We start from the raw sequence: 26,305 nt of genomic DNA on the forward strand, positions 1-26,305 counted from the left end.
ATTACTTCTCAGCTTATGTTCAAATTATATTTTAAAACAATATTTTCAGCTCAATACAAAAAGCCAAGATTTTTGTAAGAATGAAGATAAGGTATCATCGTTTTCAATTCCACATAGTGAATGCAGTGCTGGCTACAGTACTTTATTTACCATTAGTTCAGTGTGCTTTTAAATAATTGACCTTCTCAGATGAAGCCTAACATTATGGTTTCTAGTGGGTTTTCAGGTCCATTATAAACTGGATGTGTAGCATAACAGTTAATATGCTGGGCAGAGCAACAGAGACTTAGGTTTGAATTCTCCACTTGGGCATGAAACATATCGTTGTACCCAGTCACAATCTTTTGGCTTAAGATAAAGTCAGAATCGAAGAAAGCTATGCATGCCATTTTGAAATGAAATGAAATGGCTACATGGTTAAAGAGGATGTTGTATAGGGCTAGACTATGGATAACTCATACAGCCAGTTTGATGTAGGTGGTTAAAAGAATTGGATTAGACTGTGAGTTCTAGTTCTGCCTTATGCTCAAAGCCAGCTGAGCGACTTTGGGTCAGTCACACTCTCTCAGCCCTAAAAAGAGGGCAATGGCAAACTACTGCTGAATATGTTGCTCATCCAGGTAGTCATCAGGAGTCAAGATCATCATCATCATCATCATCATCTTAGGGAAAATCCTCTTAATGTGCCTTTATACCTATGTTGTTCCATTAATTATTATGATATGTCTTTTAATTTTCCTTGGTTAAAATATCTGACAAATATGTTCATTCTCCTGTGATAACTGACCTTATGCACATAAATGACCATGAACATCCATTTCTTCCACCTTTCTTCCTTTGGCTTAGTGCCCATTTCTGCTGGTTGACTTGACTTTAAGTTAAAGCACCAGGCTAGAAACTGGGAGACCATGAGTTTTAGTCCTGTCTTATGCATGAAGCCAGCTGGGTGACCTTGGGCCAGTCACGCACTTTCAGCCATACAAAGAAGGCAATGGCAAACCCCTTCCAAAAATATTGCCAAGAAAACTGCAGAGACTTGTCCAGGCATTTTCCAGGAGTCAGTAGTGACTTGAAGGCATAGAATTTTACTTGATTTTAAAGCAGGATACCAATCAAAGTGAATATTTGTAGCTCAGGGTTGAACTGTGGAGTCCTTGGTGCTCCTTGTTTTCTTGCAGATGTTTCATTGCCAGACTAGGCAACATCTTCTGTGTGAAAAGGGAGTGGGCCTTGCTCTCTGTTTATATACTGTCCAGCTTGTGCTGGTGGAGGTGGTGTTCTCTCCTTGGGAGTTCCTTGATTCGGCTGTTGTTTGCTGCTTGGTTGATTGACTGAGTTAATAGTTCCTTCATTAGGGTGTATTGTGCTGATTGTTCATCTGGTGTTAATCCTAGTGTTAATCTTTGCATATGTGGGTGTTGATTGCCGGCGAGGAGGTGTTCTGGTCTTTTTGGCTTTTCTGTTGTCTCTTTTGAATGGTATGTAAATGTTGTTTACCTCTATGTGTCTGTTGATGGCTGCTTTGTCTGAATGCCAGGCTTCCAGGAATTCTCTGGCATTTTTGGATTTGGCTTGGTTTAGGATGCTCACAGTTTCCCAGTTGAAAGTCTGGTTAAGTCTGTCCATATGTTGTGAGATTAAGGAGTTTTCATCCTGTCTTCTGACTGCCAGTTGGTGTTCATGGATGCGCTCTGCTAGTCTTCTGCCTGTCTGTCCTACATAGTGGCTTGCACTGTATGTTGTAAAGAACTCCTGTTTTTTCTTCTTGGGCTACTGGGTCTTTTGGGTTACTTAAGATGTTTTGAAGAGTTTTAGTTGGTTTACATGCAATGGTGATGTCATGTGGTTGTAACAGTCTGTTGGTGGATTCTGAGATGTTTCTGATGTATGGCAGGGTTATCCTTTTCATAGCTTCTGTTGGTTGGGTTATAGTGGGTTTGGTGGTGAGGCACTTTTTGATAAAGTTGAGGGGGTATCCATTTTGCTGGAAGATGCTGTACAGATTATCTTTTTCTTTTTTCTGGTGTTCTGGGTTGCTGCAGTGCGTGAGTGCTTTTCTGAATAATGTTCTTACACAGCTCCTCTTGTGGGAGGTTGGATTGTTACTTTGGTAATGGAGCACTTGGTTGGTGTGGGTAGCTTTCCTGTAGACTTGTGTTTCTAACTTGCCATCATTTCCTCTACTGATGAGGATGTCCAAGAAAGGTAGTGTGTTGTTGTTTTCTTCTTCCTTTTGAATTTTATTCCATTGAAGATGTTGTTGATTGTTTCATGTGTTTCCTCCAGTTGTTCCTTTTTTATTATGACGAAAGTGTCATCCACGTACTGGATCCATACTTTGGGTTGTATGTGTGGGAGTGCTATCCTTTCCAGATGCTGCATTACAATCTTTGCATTACAATCTCTGCTGAAGCAGGGTTTCCCAAACTGTGAGGTATCCCTCCCTTGGGGAGGTGCAGACAGAGTCCAGGAGAGGTGTGACGAACCTTTTAGTTATATGTTGTTACAATAAATCCACCTTTCCCAAAGTTTCAATGTATTGTTTTCAATGTTCATTTGTGTTCATTTTGTGTTTGGATTTTTAGGGGAGGTGTGTATAGATTACACTAAAGGGAGGTGTGATGGCAGAAAGTTTAGGAACCCATGCTTTAAAGGCTTGTTGCCATTTTGTTATCTAGTCTCCTGCTTTTCTCTTGTGGTTTAACAGAACTGTTCATCTCAGTAAAGAGCAGGACTTGAAAGAGAGGCGCTCAGCTTCACTTACTGCACAAGGGAAAGAATAAGTTGTTCTGTTTTTCAGGCCCTCTATTTATCCAGCCTTTCTTTTTGTACATAGAAGGTTCCCTGCGCCATGTGGTTAATGGACCATGTCACAGATACAGTGTTTCCATATAGTAGAAACACATCAGTGCTTAAAGATAACTTTTATTTGTTATACTACTCTATGAAATATTCATACAGAGGCACAAATTATGGAAGAATAGCTTGGAATTTAAAGCAGGCTACAAAGAAATTTATTTGGTAAAAGAGATATTTTAGGTAATAATTAAAAAAAACAGAATGGTAAAATAATAATAATAATAATAATATCATCTATATCTCTGGGGAGATGTTAATCATTTCCAGTTTACTGACCACAACAAAATTACCTGCTTTGCCCATGTTCTTAGTTCATGGCAGGTGGTTGCTGGAATTTCACAAGTGATTGATTTGTTTTTAAAGGGTGCTTGAATTGCATAAAGCATTTTTCCCATTAGAAAATATATGGCTGTTTCTCCTACCCCGCACCTCTTCCACGAGATCCAAGATTTACTACCTAACACACAAAAGTATTGTTAATTATGTTGCTATTTATTTTTATGGTTTGCAGTAATTGATGCCATTAAATGAAAGGTAAACTTTACTTAGGGTATACTGTAAGGCATAAGTTGTTACATCACTTAACCCCATCTTTTCTTTTTTTGGCTTATATCTTTGATTTTAACCACTCCAGGACTCAAGGTTAGATGGGTGGACTGCTATTTTCCATTTACTCACCCTTCCTTTGAGATGGAGATCAACTTTCAAGGAGAATGGATGGAGGTCTTGGGTTGTGGGGTCATGGAGCAGCAGCTGGTTAACTCAGGTATGAAAACTCCTTTTGCTTCATTGACATCTCTATTGGCAAAGACTTCCAGTGCAATCAGTTTCACAGCCCAGCACGCTGCCTTCGCTTGCAGTGCACACTCATGTACACCCACAGATCTCTGTTAGTAACTGTGTCTGTTAACAACTTAGAGACAGAGAACAAACATAGCATGCTGAATGCTGAGGTTGCGACATTAACTGGTAAATTAGAAACTAACACCGAAGCCCAATTATTCACTAGTAGTGGGAAGCATTTTTTTCCTTTTATGGCTGAATTACTTTTATGGATTACTTTGTTTGCACAGAAGTGTGTGAATGTACTTGTATATCCTAATAGAATTGTATAGCTATGGGAAGACCACAGAATTCTAGCATACTATATTATGATTTGACTTAAGCTAAAAGCTGTTGCTAAAGATCTGCCTTGAAGACAGTATTTTATTTAAAAATCTCGGACATATAATACTGCCAGCACCAATAAGTGCTGGCAGCATTAAGGTGTAGAATTAAACCATAAAATGTAAGAAGAAATCCTATCAGTCATCTAGTCCAACCCCCTGTTCAGTGCAGGAATCCATTCATCACTAAAACCTCCAGTGAAGGGGAGTCTGCTACTTTTCTAGAAATACACTTCCATTGTTTAATATATTTTACCATCAGACAATTCCCTGTAATACTCATCCTGAGTCTCCTTGGTTCTTGTCCAGTTTTTGATTTCATTAGACAACAGGCCTGTTCTGTCTTGTATGTGATAGCCTCTTAGATCATTATAGATCATAAATATGTAAAATATTGTTTTTCTTAGTAATTTCTTTTGAAAGCTAAACATATTCAGCTTCTTTAACCCTTCATGATAGTGCTTGGTTTATAATATAGGTAGCTCTTCTCTGAATCCACTGCAGCATTTCTATGTGCATTTTAAACTGAACAAAGTACTCAAGTGCAGTCTACTTTAAGTGCAGTTCCAGTGTACCCTAGAACTATTGTTTTCTGTGAGCTAGATGTAGTGCTTTGCATTGCCACCAAGCCAGTGAGAGAACCTGTGATAGACAATATAAATGAATAAAATCATTAGAAATGATGCATAGATTTGAAAATAATAATAATAATAATAATAATATCATTTAAAGCCAGAGAGAGTAGAGACCAAATGGATTTGCAAAGAAGTGCATTTTATAGTGTGGGAGTAACACAGTACCTAGTAGTAATGGCAGTTTTATTTACTATGTGCTCGTAACTAAATGTGATGCAGACATCAAATAAACAACAATTGATCCAATAACAATAGCAAACAATAATAATGTCATAATATAAAATAAGGAGCCTCTGAACTAAAAGGACCATGACATATACATTCTGTACTTTCAAAGTAACAGCCCATCCATCCATCCATCCATCAGCAATTTATTTCTTGGATTTCAATTCTATTGTATGTCAGTACACTAAAAAGATGCTTTAGAAATCAGTCTCATTTTTAATCTTTACTCCTCTAAAATATATAGTTTTGCCCTGCGTTTTCCTTTAATCAAGAAGGTCTGATTCTGTTTTCATTTTCTTCCCTTCCTCCCTCCTGCCTGTGTCAGATCCCTCTGACCAACAGGTTCACAGAACCCCTTATCAGAGCATCTTCCATTGCTTTCTTATCACTGGGTCAGGCTCTCTGTTGCCAGATGGGAGGGGATGGTGGGATGGAGTGTGAATTGCATTATTATGGCTAGAGATTTATGGTGGTACACATCAAGGCCAGTCAGTAGAGATACACCAGCAACACCACCTGGGTGAGAAGAGAGGTGACATACTGCCCTGGGAAGAAGGAAAAGAAAGCAATTAAGGGAATGTAGTTTAAATGTATGTTTTAGCAGGAATTCTCCATTTGCAGCTTTACTCTTGGCCTGACCATTTCGCTTCATTAAAACAGTTAAAGGACCTAGGTCTCCTGACTGTCATTGTGTGAATGCTTGAATGAGCCAGGGCTGACAGCCTGCTGGGATTTCTGGCATCTGCCTGCTGAAATAATATGCTAAATAATTATATAAATCAGATAAGAATATTTCAAACCAGAGGACCCTCTGCTGCATACCTGATAGATGGACTTCTGAAAGCAAGGGCATCTTCAGAAGGGACAATCCTGCAGTGGGATAATAGAAGAAACCTCTTCTTTTCTTTCATATCTGTGGGTATGGGATTTTTTTTTCTCTTGAACACTTTTAATTTATAGGCTAGTTTTAGTTATGATTTCCTGGAGGCTGCTCCCAACATCTCTTTTCCAAGGCTACTCTAGGACTAGAGAATGAGGAGGTTAAACTCAGTGTTGGGGAATGAATGGGAATGCAAATCCCAATATCCTGGCTGTTAGCTTGGCTGGCAAGGGCTGATAGGTACAACTGATGCTTTGCTTAATGACCGTACTGCTTAATAATGAATTTTCCGGTCCCAAATTAGGTTGCTTGGCCTAATTTAACATGTTGAGCTTAATTTGCTAGGCTGCTTCATAAGCCCAAATAATTCTACCTGAGAGTAGACAAAAGGACCAAATTTAAATTTCAGAAATTAGTTTGAGTAAGATAAGAGCTAAATGATGAAATGAATCAATATATTTTTCTAGTTGTTTCCTTGTGCCTGAGAACTCTCCCATATATTACCCCTTATACATTCTATAATTACACATGCAAAGAAGTATTGTATTGAAAAAAAATACCAGATTCTCATAAACATTAATGATAAATAGTTTTCAGTTGTTATTGAGCCAGCTGCCAGTTAAAAATTGATCTGTTGTCTTGATGAAAAAAACAAAAACAAAACTCTTAGGGCATTGAGAAAGGGGTAAAAAAGTCTTTTTGTTACTGTACATGGTAAAAATTTGATAGAAGTTGAGTGGAGAGTTTAGTAATTATGAATGTATTAATCATGAAAAGGTAATTATTGTTTTAAAAAATACATTTGGGGTATATTTGCCTTCAAGTGTAAGCAGTACTTGGCCTGTTCTCTGAGAAATGCCAAATACGGTAGGATCTTGGAAATAAAACAAAAGATAAGAACCTACCCCTGAAGTTAGTTTGCTCCTTGAACCTTTCAGAATCCAGTGAAATTTCCACATCCTTTGAGGTATTTAGTTTTGAATATTTAATTGGGAACTTTTAGGAACTTTTCATTCTTTGCTTTCTCAAAGATCGTATCATTTTACCCAAAAAACCCTCTTTCCTTGATTTTACTGACATTTCAGTAGAAGCATGTACCCCACTGATGAATTGTTGGAGAAGGGGAAGAGCAAAAGTTTTCACCGATGTTACTCACAACCACCTCATTCCTGATTTTTTTTCTCATTGGATATCTGGGTTGAAGGCTTCTATGCCTCACTTTTCATGCTGTCTTAGAGAATACATATTATCTCATGAACTTCACAATAAGTAACGCAGACCAACAGTGCGACTGTGATTTAGAAAGAATTGCAGAGTAAAATCTATTCTCGTGTGTATTACATACAGAAATCTTAATACGCTTTGTGAATAAAGTGTGTCTCACAGGGGGAAAAATGTAATAAGATCATCATATGTAACAGCCAAAGTAAATGTTCTTGCTCAAAAGTAAGTTTCATTGTGCTCACTGGGGCTTACTCCAAGGATTGCAGTTAGGGAGGTATGTAAGATTTCAGAGTAGCAAGTATAGGTAAGTGTACCACAAGTCAAGTCCAAAGTGGCATAAGAGAGGGTCACTTTACTATTTTTCCACTAGTGATACTTTAGTTACATCTCTGATTTACTGAGTGAGAAAATTGTAGAATTTGAGTTGTGGACCAAGTTCTTCCTTGTGGGTCTTCTTATTCCTCTTCAAGCATGAAATAAATAATTAGTGGTATATGTGTTGAAGATTACGTTCATGTCTTGAAGGGATTTTCCATCATATTTCTTATTACCATGGGCTGTTTAGCTTAAAAAAAAGTAATATTTGGATATGTTTGTTCCACTGTAATTGAACACATTACTCAGGGATGATCAAAGCTGTTGTTGTGGGAAGACTGGTGTATGGTATGGGCCATATCAACCCTCAGAACTATTTCAGTTTTCCACTTCTGTTTTAAAATGTTGGTATGTTCCATCCACTCACTATATATACTATAATAAGTAATAAGAGAGGCCTCACAGGCCTCTGGTTGCTGCCTCTTAATGCCAGGTCAGTCAACAAGGCCCCCCTCATATGTGACTTGATCACGGAGGAGGGTGCAGACCTAGTGTGTATTACTGAAACCTGGCTTGGCCCTGAAGGAGGAGTGGCTTTGTCGGAGATGTGCCTGGTCAGGTTTCAGGTGTGGCACCAGCTGAGATGCCAGGGCAGGGGAGAAGGGATGGCAGTTATAATCAGAGAGTCTCTAGTGGCCTTCAGGCCCTGCTCCGCAAGTAGCTGGTTGTGAGATCCTGTTCTTCAAGTTGAGTGCCCGAGAGCAGTTGGGAGTGTTGCTGCTGTACCAGCCTCCCTACTGTAAGCAACCTCTCTGCCTGAGCTACTGAAGGCTGTCTCGGGGTTGGCAGTGGAGTTCCCCAGGCTTATGGTTCTGGGGGACTTCAATCTGCCGTCCCTGGGGCAGACCTTGGAGGCAGCCCAGGAGTTCATGGCCACCATGGCAGCCATGGGCCTGACTCAGATTATTCAGGACACACCAGACTTAGTTTTCTTGTTGGAGCAGTGGCAGTGTGATCTGAGTGGATAGTTACATCTTTCGCCTTTCTCATGGCCAGATCACACCCTGGTGACCTTGAGAGTCTCATATGCCACCCTCCTCTGCAGGGAGGCAGGACCTATTTGATCAGTCCACCCCCAGTGACTGATGGACCCAATTTGGTTTCAGGGGAAGTTGAGAACCTGCTGCACAGTCCAGTGGAGGTCCTGGCTACTGCCTTGAATAGGGAGGCAGCCGGGGCCTTGGATAGGATCGCGCCTCTGCGGCCTCTCTTATCCCATCGAACCCGATACTCCCCATGGTTTATGGAGGAGTTAAGGGCTCTGAAGAAGATTAAGAGACATCTAGAGCGCCACTGGAGAAAGACTAAGACTGAAACCGACCAAACACAAGCTAGAGCTGCGATTAAGGCCTACCTTGTGGCGGTAAGAGTGGTGAAATGTCTGTATTTCTCTGCTCTTATTGCATCCACAGAATGCTGCCTAGCGGCCCTGTTTAGGACCACCCGATCCCTATTGGGGAAAGGGGACCCGGAAAATCATCTACAGGGCTGTGCTGAGGAGTTTTCGGAGCATCTGCAGGATAAAAAGATTCGGATTCACTCTAAGTTGGACTCCAAGTGTGTAACAGGGTCTGTGGAGATGCCTGGGGAACGTACTTACCCAGTTATCTTGGAACAGTTTGATCCTGTTGGACCTGAGGAAGTGGACAAGATCCTCTGGACTGTAAATGCCACCACCTGTCAATTAGACCCGTGTCCCTCCTGGCTGGTGAAGGTGATGTATGGTTGGGCCCAGTTGATGGTAAATACATCCTTGCAGGAGGGGGTGTTTCTGGCGGCCTTTAAGAGTCGCTAGTGTGCCCCCTCCTCAATAAACCATCACTGGTCCCTACTGTACTGGATAATTTTCATCCAGTCTCCCACCTCCCTTTTATGGGGAAGGTGGTTGAGAAGGTGGTGGCACTGCAGCTCCAGAGGATCCTGGATGAAGCAGATTATCTTGACCCCTTTCAGTCAGGTTTCAGGCCCAGATATGGGACAGAAACAGCATTGGTCGCACTTATGGATGACCTTACAGTGCAATCTATCTGGCTCTTCTTGACCTCTCAGAGGCTTTTGATCCCATTGACCAAGGTATCCTTTTGGGTCAGCTCAGGGAGTTGGGGGTGGGCAGCGTAGTTTTGCGCTGGTTCACCTCCTTCCTCCAGGGCCGATCCCAGTCTGTGTTAATAGGGGAGGAGAGATCGGGCCCATGGTCCCTCCTTTGTGAGATGCCGCAGGGTTCAGTACTTTCTCCTCTCTTTTTTAATATCTACATGAAACCGCTGGGCAAGATCATCTGTCTCCATGGGATGAAGTATCATCAGTATGCAGATGATAACTATACATCTCCATCCCGAGGGAAATAAGTGATGCTGTGGCTGCCCTTTCCAGGTGCCTGCGGGCTGTAGGGGTCTGGATGGGGAACAACAGGCTTCAGCTGCACCCTGGTAAGATGGAGTGGCTGTGGGTTAATGGTCCCTCGACTCCTAGGAATTTGCCATCTTTAGTTCTGGATGGGGTTGCACTGCCCCAGACAGATCTGGTGCATAACTTGGGGGTCCTCTTGGACTCACGGCTCCTGCTCAAAGAGCAGGTGGCAGTCATGGCCAGAAGGGCCTTTGTGCAACTTCGTGTTTTGCACCAGTTACGCCCCTTCCTGGAGCAAGAGGCCCTTCGAACAGTCACTCATACCCTGGTCATCTCCCATATAGACTATTGCAATGCACTCTACTTGGGGCTACCCTTGAAGAGTATCCAGAAGCTACAGCTGGTCCAAAATGCAGCCGTGCAGGCGATTTTAGGTGCTTCAAGATCAGCACATATAACTCCTCTGCTCCACAAACTGCATTGGGTGCCAGTTTGCTTCCAGATCCAATTCAAGGTGTTGGTTATCACCTTTAAAGTCCTACATGGCATGGGTCCAGGTTACCTAAGGGACCATCTCATCCCCGTTATATCAACCGTCCCACCCAGCCATGCAGAGACGGCATGCTACGGACCCTGTCTGCAAGAGAATTCCATCTGGCGGGGTCCAGGAGGTGGGCCGTCTCTGCAGCAGCTCCTGCCCTTTGGAACATCCTCTCCCTGGAAGTGAGGTTAGCCCCCTCCCTCCTGGACTCCGGAAAAAGTTGAAGACCTGGTTTTGTCATCATGCTTGGAGTGGGGAGAGGATGAGCCATTCTTGGGGCTGGTTGGTTCTGTAGTCCTGCTGGAACGAGTCTTATCCCCTTATGGGTTGAATTAGATATGCCGTTACTTGGATTTCATTGTATTTTATATTTATTGATTATAGTTATTATTTATGATTTTATTTAATTTTAAATTGTTTTTATTGTGAACCGCCCACATGTGAACCCCATTGTTTTTATTGTGAACCGCATGGGGGAGATGGGCGGTGATAAAAAGATGATAAATTAATAAATAAATAAACTAAAATAGCTAGGAGCTAATAGGAAACATAGAGCCTCGTGTGGCGCAGAGTGGTAGGCAGCAGTATTGCAACCGAAAACTCTCCCCATGACCCTAGTTTGATTCCACCAGAAGCTGGATCCAGGTAGCTGGCTCAGGTTGACAGCCTTCCATCCTTCTGAGGTCGGTAAAATGAGTACCCAGCTTGCTGGAGAAGGTGACGACTGGGAAAGGCAATGACAAACCACCCCGCTATAGTCTGCCAAGAAAATGTCACAAAAGCGGCGTCCCCCCAAAAGGGTCAGACATGACTCAGTGCTTTCACCATCACAACAGGAAACTTAACTAATATTATCTTGTTTTACTTACTGGATTTATGAAGCCATCAGAATGCAGTTTTTTGAAGCATCAGAGTATGTTTTTTTGTGAACAGATTTTTTTTTGTACTTTACATCTAGCACTGTACCTCTTTACAGATGGTGCCTTATGAGTTGTACAGAAGCTATCCAGCAGGTAAAATACGTAGCCTATCTTGTGTGCCAATCCAGTATCAGATGTCTGTGGGGAAAAATGTAATTACTTCTCAATAACACTGCAGGAATTTGAAACAGAACATTATACTGCTGTGCTTGAGATTTAACAAGGATGATATAGCAGCTTTGTTGAATTTGGAAGAGTTCATGTAGCTCAGTTCAGCTAGCTGGAGATTTGAATGTGTGTTGAACCATTCCAGTAATAGAATGGGCAAGTTTAGCTTTTCAGCTGACTGGGCTGGGAAGCCAGGAAAGAAAGCATCTGCTATAACAGGCTAAGTCTGATTCAGTCATGCCATTGGGACAATGGCCCTTACATCTTATTGATGATGTATTCAGAAATAAGCCTTTTCTTTCATGTTCAGTAGGCCAAAATTCATTGAGTAGCAATTGTTTAACATACCAGGGAGGAGGCTTGGGGGGGGGGGGGGGCATTCCCAAAGTAATATATTCTAGTTATTTCCACATGGAGTCTACCTGATAAGAAATATTCATTATTAGATACTGTGAAGGTTCAGTAGTATCACTGGCATTTTTAACACATCAAAAGGTAAAACATTAATCCATTCCTAAAACTGTTAATATACTGTATGTTTAATACATTTTAGAGAGTTGATTATTTTACTGTCCGTGCAGAAATGAAATGTGTGACTTAATGCTTAGCTGAGTTTCTGGAATCATTGCGAAACCCAGGACAGAAAAAAAGTGAATTATAAATATCTCTGCTTACATCTTCTAATTCACTTGGCCATTTCTCATTCTTTGGTTGACCACTGACTTGATTTACAGTCATAAAAAAAAGCATTAGGGGAGAAGCAAAAATTAGCAAATTAAACGTGGTGTTCTTTTCTATTTCTCTTTCTCTCTTTCTCTTTCCCTCAATTCTGTGTTTAAATATATAACCCACCTGAGGGTTGAAAAAGTATCACAGAAGCAATTAAATATGTGGGCAATAAAAAGAAGTGTGTGCCTCAAATGTTTCAAAGAGTTCCTAAGGTAGTAAGTTGTGACTTAGCTCAAATCAAATCAAATCTTTATTATGGCAATAGACCAGCACAGACTTAGCTCGATATTATAGAATGTATTCCTGATTTAATTTTTTATAATTCACAGTTAAAGGATCATAGGGCTAAGAAAGGCCTCTGCAACAGCCCTTGCAAAATTGTAGCCAATCAGAATAAATAAATAATGAAAAGTGGTCATTAAGTGAATTTGACCTGATTTTACAACCTTTTTTGTGGCAGTCGTTAAGTGAATCACCACAGTTGTCAAGTGAACCACATGTCCATTAAGCGAATCATGCAGTTCCCCATTGATTTTGCTTGCCAGAAGCCTGCCAAGCGCCCAAATTGTGATCACATGACTGTGGGGACACTGCAATGGTTGTAAGTGTGAGGACCAGTCGTAAGTCAGTTTTTCCAGCACCGTTGTAAGTCCAAACTGTCACTAAAGGACTGGTTGTTAAGCAAGGTTTACCTGTAATCAACTCGGTGACCACAGAAGAATTCTGCTGAGTTAGCTTTTGACCTTTAGCATGCAGGCTGCTGCTTTCTGAAGTTTATGAATAGTCTTCAGAGCAGCCCAAAGTAGGGTGAGTTGCAGTTGTCCAAGGGTGACATGATGAGGGCACGAGTGACTGTACCCAGAGTACCCAGCTTCAAGGAAGCCCTTATCTAGGGTGTCCCCTGAATCAGGTTTTTCCTGCTATCTGCTGTTCCAGTAGTAGCCTTGAGTTCAAGAGAACTCCCAGTTCATGTACCTCCTCTTTCACTGTTTCTGTAAGGAATTTAGACATTGTGTTGAGAAGGTATGAAAGAACTGTTAAGGACTGACTTGCAGAGAAGATTACACATTTCAGAGACTGAAGCAAGTTTGAGAAAGAAACTCAGAATAACCTTACCTTCTTGTTAGGTATTTTATTTTGTTTCATAAAAGGTCAAGCAGAGAGAAACTTGGGCAGGCTTTCAAAATTCTGTTACCATACCCTACAACAATAAAGTAGTATTTCTGGAATCCCTGCAGTGTTTATTTCTTGACTTGGCCTACCTCAAAGGTCTGACAGTTTCAGAGTCACATGGTTTCTTAGCAACAGCCACTTCATCATGCTGGAGTTCACCTTGAGCCTGCTTCAATCCTTCTTGTTCCTGATAGCCTCCAGACACTGGATCAGGATCTTTTGTTTGGTCTAGGGTAGAGATATATAACTGGGTACCATCAGCATACTGATGCTAACAATCCCTGGACTAGTGAATGTCCTGGGCCATCCAGGTACCATTGTAGGTCATCCACAAGCATTCAGTTTCTGCCCCATGATCAAGCTGGAAACCAAATTGGCAAGGATCTGGCATAAACATGTTCGTGTGTATTTATATATTCGTGCCTGTTCCATCAATTCAACTTAATAATAAAAATAACTTAAGGAATATTTTCCTTTCAATCAAACTAAACTCATTCCTCTTTTCTAGCTCAACTCCAAACTTGCACTTACAGTATATATGAGGCTTTTAGGCTCTCCATCTAATTTCTTTTTTTTTTACCAGCCTCTTGCCCTTGCCCAATTACATTCTGCCCACCTCCATCACTCATAGCATAGTTAAACTAGTGAGAGTGCTAACTGTGAATGTTTATGGTCTCCCACTGTCTGTTGCTCATAGTTACACCCACATACAGTGTGTTCAAAACATATGCATCATTTGATTTCTCCTCCTCCTCCTCATAATTTGCCTTTATCCCTATCTTTCACTTACAGGTACATTTTTTTCATACTTACATTTGTTGAGCTTGCATTTAGCTTAAAAGACCTGTATTGTTTTAGGAACGTTGGCTTTCCTGATTCAAACTTTCTGATACATCTATTATGTATGCTCCAGTTTATAGTCTTTGGAATAATTAATTTATCTTTACTCACAATCTGTGTGTTTGCATAAGATGAACAAATATTTCCCTATTGCATGACAATTCAATTACATACATTTCTGAGAAGTTATTTTTTTAAGATGAAGCACAGATTTCTGAAAGTTGCTGTTCTCGTATGGCATGAACTCCTGCTGGATATTTTTTATGATGCACACCTTTTACATCAGCTTGCTTGATTAATGAACAAATCAGAATCTAGCATAAAACCAGGCTTCTGATTGTAGAATTAAGGTTCTTGCAGGATTAAAATGTGGAAATAATTTAAAGAAAAAAGTGTGCAAAGTAATATAATGGGGATGAAATCAATTAGATTTATTAATTTCTAGAGTTCTAGAAATTATAAAGCGGGAAAATACTAATGTGGATAAAAATTATAAGCAGAGAGGAAGGGAAATCCCTTATAAATCATTTAATTGCAGGGATTGGAATAATAAACTAATAGTGAACTGGTTGACTGCCTTGCCAGTAATTAAATAAAGTACATCTGAAAAGATGACACTCACGTTTGTATACTCTTTTTGCGAATCTGAGTCCTATATGGTATACGAACATGTTGATCAGGCTGTAAGCTGGTTGACCATGTGGAAGAACTGCCAATTCCAAACTGTAGGATAATTTTTCCCAGGGTAGATTTGAACTGAAGACCAGGACACATTATACAGAAGTTCAAATTGCCAGCACTAAAGGAAAACACAGGCCTAAAGAGGGGTGGAGTTACAGTTCCTCTTTATAAACTTATGCAAATTAGTACATGTGATTGGATCTAGTAGCAAGCTGAATTGACAACAGTAAATATTTGATTGGATATAATACATTATGTGTCTAGTGCAGTCAGTGAAGCAGTTGGGGTATAATGATGAGGTAATGGGGCAGGATTACCAAGACATGGTAACGTTTTGGAAGAACAAAGAGGCAGTATGACATGAATATAGTTTTTTTCCCCCTTGGGAGTTACTATCTTTTGCTTTCCCAGAGCTCTGCTTGCCCCCCAGTATCTTTTCCCAGCTTATCAGCATTCCCTGGCCTTTTAAATGTTTCTGGACAAGCTGACAGTTTGTTTCTCTGGGAAAGTGTAGGTGGGGAGAAATCTGCGAAAAAGTGTCTCAAAGTATTCAGAGAGACGCTGCCTTAATTAACTCACAGTAATTATAATAATATCACAATCTTGGAAACTGTAATAGGAATTTCCCAGCCTCAAGATTCTGAATTTACTTCAGAAAAGCATTAAGGATACCTTGATAAAATTGGTGTAGTTCTTGCTCCCTTGGTCTTGTCCATGTGTGCGGGGCATCATAGCTCATTCTGAGTTTCATCCTTTCTGACACCTTTTCCACAATTCCAAACTATCTTTGTGTACTCTTCTTTAGTGACTGGACCCTCTTTTGACCTCAGTTATGTGTCTGTTTTTCCACATGATCATTTTTTAATGTACCCACATTAGTTATATGCTTATTATACTAATATTATACTAATATTTAATTTAATATTTAATATTTTAATATTATGTTAAATTTAATATTATAGTAAAATCTGATTTCTTGCAGGTATGCATTTCACTTCATTCAGGTTTAGTTTTCCTTAATATTAAGAACTTCAGCAGTACAGAGTCACTTTACCCAATGTTTCTGCTGCTTCATTGTCTGAGTCTACCATATTGGTGGGGTATTAAGTAAACAATAGTTAATCCCCGTGTGATTTCTCTATTCTCTGAAAGAGGAAATTGTCAGAAAGACACATCAGGAATTTCTGGGAATCAACATGCTTGACAGAGTTTGTCTCCCAATAGATATCCAGGTAATTTAAGTCTCCCATCGTTATTACTTCATATCTCTTTAAAAGCTCTACAGTTTCCATCTTCCATATTGACAGAGTTGGTTATAATGGACACTGATATGGCTTTTATTCATTCCTCCACATATTTTAACCTATTACTAATGACCAATTACTATGACTCTTTGTTTCTAGCTGCATCTCCTCTGCTTTTCGGAGATCAATCCTCTTGTCTTTTGTTCAGAAGTATCTTTTGTTCTTCCCCTGAAGGCTCACAGTTTGTTTCTTCAGTGAGGGACTGAGAGTAAATGTTTAGTTCCAGTGGTACAGAATATTTACTGATGTCAGCCCTTTGAGGTAGACCCAGTCAGGAAACAGATACCACAAGAAATCCTAGAACTCTACTTTATTGATATAGGCTATTGAAACCCTGCCTGTATTTGTCCTTCCTTTCCTCTTATACCAAAGAGAGTCAAGGTTATCCAACTTTAAGGTTTTTAAAACAACCTTGTCTTGTTTTCCTGAAATAGGCTCATGTTTTGCTAACGGTCTCTGCATATCTTCTCCAAGTTCACCTCTGTGTTTCTCTACATCTGTGTATCTTATATCTAGTTGTTCCTTTCATTTACTTGGCTCTATATATCTAGGCTTATAGGCCACTCTAATTACTCTGAATGTTTTGCATACCTAAATTCAGTAATAGATTTTAAACTTTTTTAAAATTACAAAACAATAGCAATATCAATTAATTCAACTGCCAAAGACAACCCATAGCCAAAAGCAAAACATTCTTCCTGTAAGCAGGACTGTATTCAATCACATCAGAGGCTTGCTGGGGGACAAATCTGTAAACTTTCCTCCCTCAGTTTTGGGTCACAACAGCTGAAATCCATCCCACACAATTAGATTGGTCAGTGCAGCGCCCTAAACTTCTCTTTTCTATGGTAACTGTAATGACATGGACATAGAGGTAGGCCTCGAAAGGGATGGTTGATTTCCTTGGTCTTCCTTTTATGGAAGAATAGTGAAGGCCATTCCTGTTTTTTATTTGTTCAAGTTTTCTTTAGTAACTGAGTACATACAGTATTTTAGACCCTGAATATTTATGACTATGATGTTTTGCAACACTGTTTTCTGAATTTGGCCAAGTGGAAGTTTTATTGTTTTAGTTGTATATTAATTTTTTTACTACTTTCGGCGGGTCTCTGGTCAACAAATATAGTAAGTCTTAATCAAGCTGTATTTTATACCACAATCAATTCAGTGCAGAAATCTGTATTTCATCTAATCAGAGTAGCCATTTCTGGGGATGGTAAGTTTCTTAGAAGGACCCAGCTCTGCCTGCAAATCATAAAAAACTTCCAGCCATCGAGGTTTTTATTATATTTAGTGTATTATGTATTATAGTGTTTACAGTTTTATATTTTTATTTATGTTTTATTTTATTTATGTTTATGCCATCACTTACAAGAATCCTTAGCTCTCACTGCACTCACAACCTGTTTTGAAAAACAAGTTAATGCAGAGCCTTTTAAAATAACCTTTGATTACAATAATGGAAGAAATGTTCCCTAGCACAGAACAATGTATCAGTACAATAGAAATTAGTTTCTTCGAATCTAGAAGACTCCTTGCCTTAGGTTTATATGATGTATCTTCATATAACTGGTATAATCATGAGCCAGTATCTGTTTGCCCTTTCTTTGAGTTACAAACCGATTGTGTCAGATGGATCATCCACATCATTCTTTTAAAATACAAGTTCTTAGGCTCAGTACAACTTAGCAGCAGCAATAGCATTTCAATTTACAAAATAAGTTATTCTTGGGGCTTAAAAATATTTTTTTTATTAATAATTTGAAAATCTAACTGGAGGATATCTCTTGTGAATAAGCTGACAGTATATGTGTGCCATTACGTATGAAGTATATCTCAGAGCATGGCTCCCAGCCATATTATCGCAGTCCCCCAAATCCCCAAGATGACACTGCCAAAATCTGGCAGCGATCTCCAAGTTTCAGTAATATATTCAAAACATTTTTTCTTTAAAATAGGAGTAAAATAGGTGCATATCCAAAGTCTGAAAAAGATTTACATTTCAAATCTTTCCATGTCCATGTGATTACAGTTTATATTTAAAAATTGTCCATGTTTTAAAAGCAAAGGCAATGAACAAATGAGTAACTAGATAAGCATTTATGCAGCATTTAGCTCACAGTCCTACAGATTTGGACATGTGTCCTTAGGATGATAGGATGTATAAGGATTTCTCCTTTTGAGAATGACCTCAAAGGGAGGAAACCAATATTGGATACTTCCTTCCAACATTCTGCTGGTCTTCCAGAGTGGCTCTTTCTAACATCAGGGAAATTTGATGTTGGATAACCTCTAACAACCACTTGCCTCCCACCTCACCCCACCTATTCCCTTTGAATTGGGAGAGAATCTAGACAGCCAAAGTTAATATCAATTCCCTCCTGCTGGTTTCAGTAGGATAGAAAAAAAGATTCCAACAATTAAGAGATGCAAACTTTTGTTTTTTCTCACTTCTGCTCTACTGAGAAATCCAGAACAGAGCTTGGTTTGTAGGAGTCTCTGATAACAGTGGTCTCAGAAGAGCAATAAGATTCCTAAGGACAAAACTGCCATGAGATCCTCTGGATGGTGGGAAAACTAAAAAAAATAATTTAAATAAACACAGCATTTTTAAAAAAAAAGTTTCAATTACTTGTATGGCTATATATTATTTTAGGACTCCAGAAGGCCACATTGGTAGCTTAAAGACCCAGAGAGAATGTTCTCTCTATATATATTCATTCCACTGTGCACCACTATGGTGACTTGTTCACCTAATCCCTTTCTTTTGGTTCAGAGATCTGCTCAATTGGAACTGCATTTCAACTTCTACAAGGTTATTATTCTAAACAGTGGACTTCCAGTGAAGAAATGCCAAACTGAAGACAGCTCCGCAAAAAGCAGAGCCAACAATCAGGGTGGAATGAAGAGCCGGCTAGTAGACCAGCTCTTCATAATTCTTCTCTGAACAAGGAGAGGACTTGAGATCACCCACAAGTGCTCCAGACAGTTGCTCTTTGCAAGGAGACCCCATGACAGCAGTCTCCAGCAGGTTTAAAGCTCTGGGAGACAAGGGAATAGCCATCTTGCTCAAACCACAGTTAGCACCTTCAAAAGGACACCGGGTTCCTTTTCTAATCACTTTTGGAAATTGCTTGTTAACTGCTTTTCAGTTATTTGGAACCTTTGGATTGGCAAGTTTTATAGCACTGGGTGAGTTTCCTTCAATCCTTAGCGAAAGAAGTTTTAAATACAAGTTTAAGGATTTAAAAATGGTATTTTGGAATAAACTGCAAAAGGGTGATTAGAACTTTAATTTTGGAAAATTACAAATGGACTAATGGTCCACATGGATTTGAAATAAGATTTTGGAATTAATTGTAAGAATCATTCCTGTGGGAAAATGCTTTTGTTTTGAATTCCTTTAAAAAAGAAAAACATGATTGGATGGGACTTTGAAGACTGGATACTAGAGAGAACTAGAAGGAGCTAAAGATTACAATTAAAGGAGAAGAACACTTAAATTCTACTTATTAATACAGAATGGAGCAAAATATTTTAACATTGGATGTATTGAAGGATATTTTCGAACAATGGACCCAGAAGTTAATTATAAGAGTGTCTGCCTCTGTAGACAGACTGTGTTTAAAAGATGTTATGGAAGAGGAACAAGTTTTACTGGACAAGTCTGAAACTGATCTGAAAGTAGATTTAAAAATGACAGGCTACAAGAACGATACGGAAAAAGATGCTACACTGGACATACAAAAGGAACCGGCTGATGTCTTAATAATTAGAAGGGATATACAAATAACAAACTAAGAGAGTGACCTGGATAATTTTCCTATATTGGATTTACAAAAGTGGCTGGTTAAAGCTTTGAATAATTTTGTGAGAAGGGACACAGACAAAATGAAAATAAATCATGTTCTAGGACATTATTTGAAGAAACTAAAGATCAAGATTGTTAGAAATAAAAGGAAGGAATATAAAGTTGGTTTATTTGATCAAGGTTAAAATAGATATATTGTTATCTCTGGTAACCCTTAATGGACTTTTGCTGACATCAGGACTGAAATGATGAGGTTTTAAGGATTTGTTTATAGATAAGAGATGGGATATGGGAAGAAGAGATCATTTGTTGTATTTTAAGAGGAGGTGATAAATGACTAAAATTGTTTATACTTGTGATGAAGGGGAAAGTCATTTCTTTATATATTTATTTTCTTTACTATATTCTTTATTTTTTTAATTTCTATTTTCTTTTTTCTTTCTATACCTTTTCTTTTTTCTTTTTTTTAATTAATTTTTTATCGTGGTAAGTGTAATAAAATTACTATTAAAAAAGATGATTATTCTGAACAGTAAATGGTCATAGGGTTTAGGAAGAATGGAGAAGTTTCTTTTGTTAACCTCACACCATGCCTAGTCTGCAAAATGGGGAGCTAAACTATCAAAAATCAGACATACTTAGGTTGCCAACTGACTTTGCGGAAGAGGCATGACTGAAGTGTGTGAACTGAATTGAAATAGCTTCTCTTTCTCCCTGAGAGAGCCACTTAGTTATTTTAAGAATTTTTTAAAAAATAGTTGAATGTCAACTATTTCAGGCTTACAAACACTGTACAAATCTTTAATGCCAGAACATATAAGATAATAAAGTAGAAATAATTTTATTACTCAAAAAAAATAATATAGCAGTAGCTTACATTTATTCTATTTTGTTCCCTGTAATGTCTTTGTAATACAGACCCCAAAATTGACTTGTACTTCTTATATAATCACCAGATTGCATAACCTAATTGTGTCTGAAGTGCTCATGAAAAACGAGCCATCACTTTAAAATTGGTTAATAATTCAGTGGTGCTGTTTAGATGGAAAAAGACTTTTAAGTATTTGAAGCAGCTGATAAGTTTTATTGATTTTTTTTTTCTTCATGTGAAATGGGTAATAAATATGTGGGGTCCACCTTTCAAGTGGAACAAAGTTTTTTTGGTTGCCAGTAAAAACAGACATGTGAGTTTATTTGACTTTTTTTTTTCCTCTTACAACTAGTTTCTAAGCATTTGGTCTTAGGTAAGACACAGTTGCTTGAAACCAACTATGATAGTTTATGTAAAACTAAACATTGGTCCATTTGGTTTTGAAGGGGAATTTTAAAAGTCAAGCTAACCGAAATATACTTCTCTAGGAATACCTAAACTTTCACCTCTACGATAAAAACATTTAGAAGGTGAAGAAAAGCTGATAAGCTGGGAAAAGATCCAGGGAGGTGAACAGAGCTCTGGGAAAGCAAAAGAAAGTAACTACCTAGAAATAAATTATTTTCATGACATGCTGCCTCTTTGTTCTTTCAAAACCTCTTTGCCTTGGTAGTCCTGGGCCATTACTTACAGTTACCCCCCAATTGCCTGAGTGCATGCTTGCAGGTTAGACAATGGGATGAGGAGGCAAGAAGGCAAATCAGTCCCATGGAAAGGGGGAGAGTTACACAGAATTTTTGAAAAGGAGAGTGGGATTGTGCATTCATACACTGATCGTCAAGAACTGTGAGAAACAAAAGCCAAGTTGGGCAGTCCAGGTCAGTATGCACACATGAACCGTTTCAAAGTCCAGCAGAGTAAACTTTTACCATAGTCTGGAGCAAAACAAGATCCGGAGCAAAACACAACAGGATTAAAAAACAGACCAAAGTATGAGCACGATGGAGCAGGTAGCCTGCTATTTCTGGGTAGATTTAACCAAGTGGTGGGTGCAGTTTGAAGTAGGTGTTTTTCAGATGTCATCTCACTTGGGACTTCAGCTTGGGTACCCAACAGTTAAAATGTTATCAAATATACTTGGGAAAGATATTTGAGTGCTGAGGTTTGGGACACAAAAAATCCTACTGGTGCTGAAGCCACATAGTGTAGGGAGACAAGAGTCTGGACTCTCACCAAGGAGAGGGAAGCAAGCACCAAGGTGTTGCTGTTTTTGTGTCTACCCTACTTTTGCCTCCCCAGAATTCCAAATCTCAGTTATTTTGTATGCACATTTTTCAGACAAAACATTGATGTTGCAAAATCTTAAAATCAAAGCTGCATTAAGCAAAACATGATTGTTTCCTGAAGTCTTGTGTAAGCAGACCATTTAATGCAAATATTTATTTGCCCCACAGCCTAAGTCTTTACATAAGTTCAACATACCTTTTGCAGAACTAGACCACATATTTCTTTTTTTTTTCTCTCTTCAAAATTTGATGCACACAAACTTGTCCTAAGGGAAGACACAGATAATGTCTTCCATCTTGCCCCACCAGTCAAGGTACTCTTTCACCCGAGATTCAACTTGCAGCTCCAGGACTCAGAGTGGCCTACCTGCCACTCAGACACATCATTGTGCAAACTGCTCAATTCACCTACACAGATACTTGGGACTTTATTCCATGCACCCTACCAACCTGCAGGTGACAACCCACCCTATCTGTGTACTCACAAAGAAAGAATACCCAGGATGCCCACTTGTTATGTGCTGCCACCATGGTCCTCCGGGGCAACATCCAAAGCGTTCCTATATGTGCAAAAGTAATTTTGCTCCTTTTTGCCTTGATAGGTATGTTTGCGAGAAGCCAATATACCTATACATTCATATTGATATGCACCAATATGTACAAGCATATTATTGAGGGAGGGGGAATATTCAAACTGACTTCTGCTGGAGATAGTAACCCTATTTTGACAAGCTTGTAATTTGGGCATTGTACAGAATTTTTGTCAATTTATATGTGTATACATACTTACTGTTTGGGGAGGATAATTTTAAATTCAGGGTTGTCATCTTTTCTGGTGAATAAATGTTCAAAATAAAAAGAAGAGAAAAGATTTGGGTACCAATTGTTCCACAAAGGTGGCAAAATACTAACAGGTAACAAAGAAAATACAGGTATAGTATTTTGGCTTAGTCTTCTCAAAAAAGAGGGCATATAATCCATCAGATAATTGTGAAGAGTAGCTTGAAGGGGCAGAACTGAAGTCTGACATAGATAGAAGTATGATCAGGGAATACCTGTTTATGGTGAATGTGTTTAAATCTCTACAGGTGATGACTTTTATCCTAGGTAGAGAAAGAACTTACTCATAGTTTGGCTAAACTTTTATGTATGATCTTTGAGAAATCTTGGAGAACAGGTAACTGGAATAGGACAAAAGTTCCTATCTCAAAAAGGGAGATCCCAAGAACTATAGATTAGTCAGTCTGGCATTGATACATGGGAAGATTCTAAAGTAGATCATAAAATGACTGATCTAAGGACCTTGAGAACAATCTGGTAATTGCAGAAATTAGCACTCCTCAATGGTTTGTCATCAATCTTGATTTATGTATTCTGGATCCTGTATTTCACATTTTTTATTAGTGATTTGGATGAGGAGGTGGAGGAAGTGTACATCAAATTTGGGATGACATAAATTTGAATGGAATAGCTAATACCCTAAAATAGAGCAATAAAATTCACAACAGTCTTGATAGGTTTAGAGAAATGGATTAAAATAACAGTAAGATATGCAATAGAGATATATGCAAGGTTTTTCACTTAGGAAAGAGAAAGTGCACGAGCTCAGAAATGTTTATTAATGTATGTAAGAAAGTGTTAACGAAATTTATCTGGCTGCCTGAAACCAGACAGACTCTAAGGGACTTAGAGAATTTACATACTAAAAACAGGCCACAAAATCAGAATAAAATGATTAAAATAGTAAATAAGAATACAAAGCTAAAAAATTATAGAATTGTACAAAGTGGTATTGCTAAATACAGTTAATCTCCAAAGGCCGTCTGGAAGAACTATGTTTTTACTTGCTTCCACACGGTCATATGTACTTACAAAAATAATCTTGGAATAAGAATTGAATATTATATATCATCGTTGCATGGCTGCAAGAAAGCAAATGCAATTTTAGGATGTATCAAGCAAAATAGAGTTTTCAAATCACAGAAGGTAATAGTCTTACTTTATTTTGTATTAGTTGGACCCCACCTTACATATTGTGGCCAGGTCTGGGCATTGCACTTTCAGAAGGATCTAGACAGGTTAGAACAGGTTCAGCAAAGAGCAATATGGATATTCAGACTAAGTCCTGTGACTTAGACAGAACTGGGAAAACTTTGAGAAGAGAAAACTGAAGGGTGAAAAGATACATTCTATAAGTACTTGGAAGGATATAACAAAGAAAATTGCCATGGAGTGTTTTTTAATGTTCAAGAGGGCAAGACATAGCAATAATGGATTTTACTTGCAAGAAGGCAGATTCCAGCTGAATGTTAGTAATAATTTCCTAACAGTAACAGTAGTTTGATAGCAGAGAGGTGATCTCTTTATTCAGAGTATTCAAGCAGATGGAGCAATACTATTTGCTGTAGAAGAAATTAAGTCTGTTTGGGAATAATGTACTCAGAAACTAGTCACAAGATTGTCTGATACTATAGCAGAGGATATAGAACAACAGATTTTATTGGATAAAACAGAGATTGAGGCTGATTTGAATGTGGATTTGGACTTTAAAAAATGCTGGATTACAAAAGTGATTTGGAAAAAGATGCTGTGGATTTGAAAATGGATTTAAAAATGCCAGAATGTGATATGAAAAAAGATACTAAAATGAATAGACAAATGAAACCAGCTGATGACTTAAAAATTAAAGGGAACATACAAATAATAAATCAGAAGAGTGACTTGGAAAGCCTTTTTATCTTGGATTTACAGGAATGAGTTAAACCAATGAAACTGTTTCTGGGAGGCAAAGAGAAAGTGATGAGAAATGAACTTGGGGGACATTATTTGACAGGATTAAAGATCAAGCTTTTTAACAGAAGCTCTACAAAGGGCATTTATTTGACCAGGGTTAAAATATATATGTTGTGGTTTCCGGTAGTTATTAATGGGATTTCTTTTTGACCAGGAATGAAAGACGAGGTTTCAAGGATTTATTTATAAGTGGGGAGAGATTTCTTTTGCTTTGCTTCTTAGAGAAAATGACAAGTTGGGTTACAAAATTGATTTTTTAAAATTAAGATTAAAATATATACATTATTTCTGGTAGCTTTTAAGAAATTTTGCTGATTAGGACTGAATGATGAGTTTTTACAATTTTATTATTTAGAAGGGATAAGATATGGGAAGAAGGATATTTTTTTTCTTTTTATACTAGAGAAGGTGTTAAATTATTGAAATTATTTATACTTGTCTGGAATGAGGGGGGTCATCTTTTATATATCTTCTTTTTCTTTTCTTTTTCTTTTTTTTCTATCTTTTTGCACTTCTATTTTTCTTTACTCTTTATATTTTCTTTAGTTTGTATTAGTCTTTTTGTATTTGTAAACTCTAATAAAATTATTCAAAAAACAACAGCAAAATATTCAAGCAGAGTCAATAGCCATCTGGTGTGGTTGCTTTAATCTTAATGCTTGCACTGAGTGGGAAGTTGTACTTGATAGCCTAAATGACTCCTTACATTTCTATGATTCTGTAATGAAACAAATGAAGCAATTACAGTGAAATTTCATTCCCCTTTAAGGAATGTAAATCTTCAGTAGTCTTAACCACTTTAGACTACTTGGGTAACTTGTTAGCCAGTTAGACCAATGCCCTAGAAAACATTTTTCTGTGGCTATATAGGACAGGATTGGTAGTAAGATGAGTGTTTCTGCCATTACTAATTGAGGGTCAATGATTATCTTTCAAGGAATTTTCAAAGTTTCCAGTTTCATTTACTGCGCTTCTGGGCCACTTTAAATTTTTCCCTTGTAGCCTGCTACCTAAGATCCATCTATCATTCAATCCTAAACCTTTCAGATTTTCCCACATATGCAGTAGTAGGTTTAAAATTCCTTATTGAGTTGAATTTTCCAGTTGCTAGCAATGTCAGCCCTTAGCTGATTTGTTATATGCTCCTTTGTTGCAAGTTGTCTTCATCCCATCCAAAAATGTTCGTGTACCATGGCTGCAGCATTTATGGGGAAAGTGGTAGTTTTGCTGCAGCAACTTTGCATGCAAATATTTGAAGGATGCCTGCCAAATAGCTGTTAACTAGAAATATTTGGACACCACCTGTTAAATATCAGATAGGTACAAATATTCAGAAAGTACATGTTGATTAGCAGCTGCTCAGTTAACTATGCAGGTTTTGAAAGTTCTGTCTCATTGCAGAGTGAGGTTAATCCTTAGTTCCATCTCTCTGATGCTAACATAAACAATGAAACAGAGATCTATGGAGACACAGA

General features: G+C 38.4%; 2 protein-coding genes across 7 annotated transcripts in view; both read left to right on the top strand.

Moving 5' to 3' along the window:
- The window catches only part of PPP1R3G (protein phosphatase 1 regulatory subunit 3G), a 1,059,979-nt gene that overhangs the window by 164,509 nt on the left and 869,165 nt on the right, over nucleotides 1-26,305 (top strand). The gene's annotated exons all lie outside the window — the stretch shown is intronic.
- Nucleotides 1-26,305, top strand: part of FARS2 (phenylalanyl-tRNA synthetase 2, mitochondrial) — a 258,123-nt gene that overhangs the window by 73,662 nt on the left and 158,156 nt on the right. For 5 of the 6 annotated variants that reach the window (XM_063298847.1, XM_063298851.1, XM_063298848.1 and 2 more), the window contains exon 5: nucleotides 3,494-3,625. In XM_063298847.1, the coding sequence (XP_063154917.1) occupies nucleotides 3,494-3,625 (132 nt within the window). Of the gene's footprint in view, nucleotides 1-3,493; nucleotides 3,626-6,850; nucleotides 7,240-26,305 lie in introns of those variants that run through there. The other variant, XM_063298853.1, reaches the window with a different exon arrangement.

This window comes from Candoia aspera, chromosome 3, assembly GCF_035149785.1.
Source record: "Candoia aspera isolate rCanAsp1 chromosome 3, rCanAsp1.hap2, whole genome shotgun sequence".
Lineage (NCBI taxonomy): Eukaryota > Metazoa > Chordata > Lepidosauria > Squamata > Boidae > Candoia > Candoia aspera.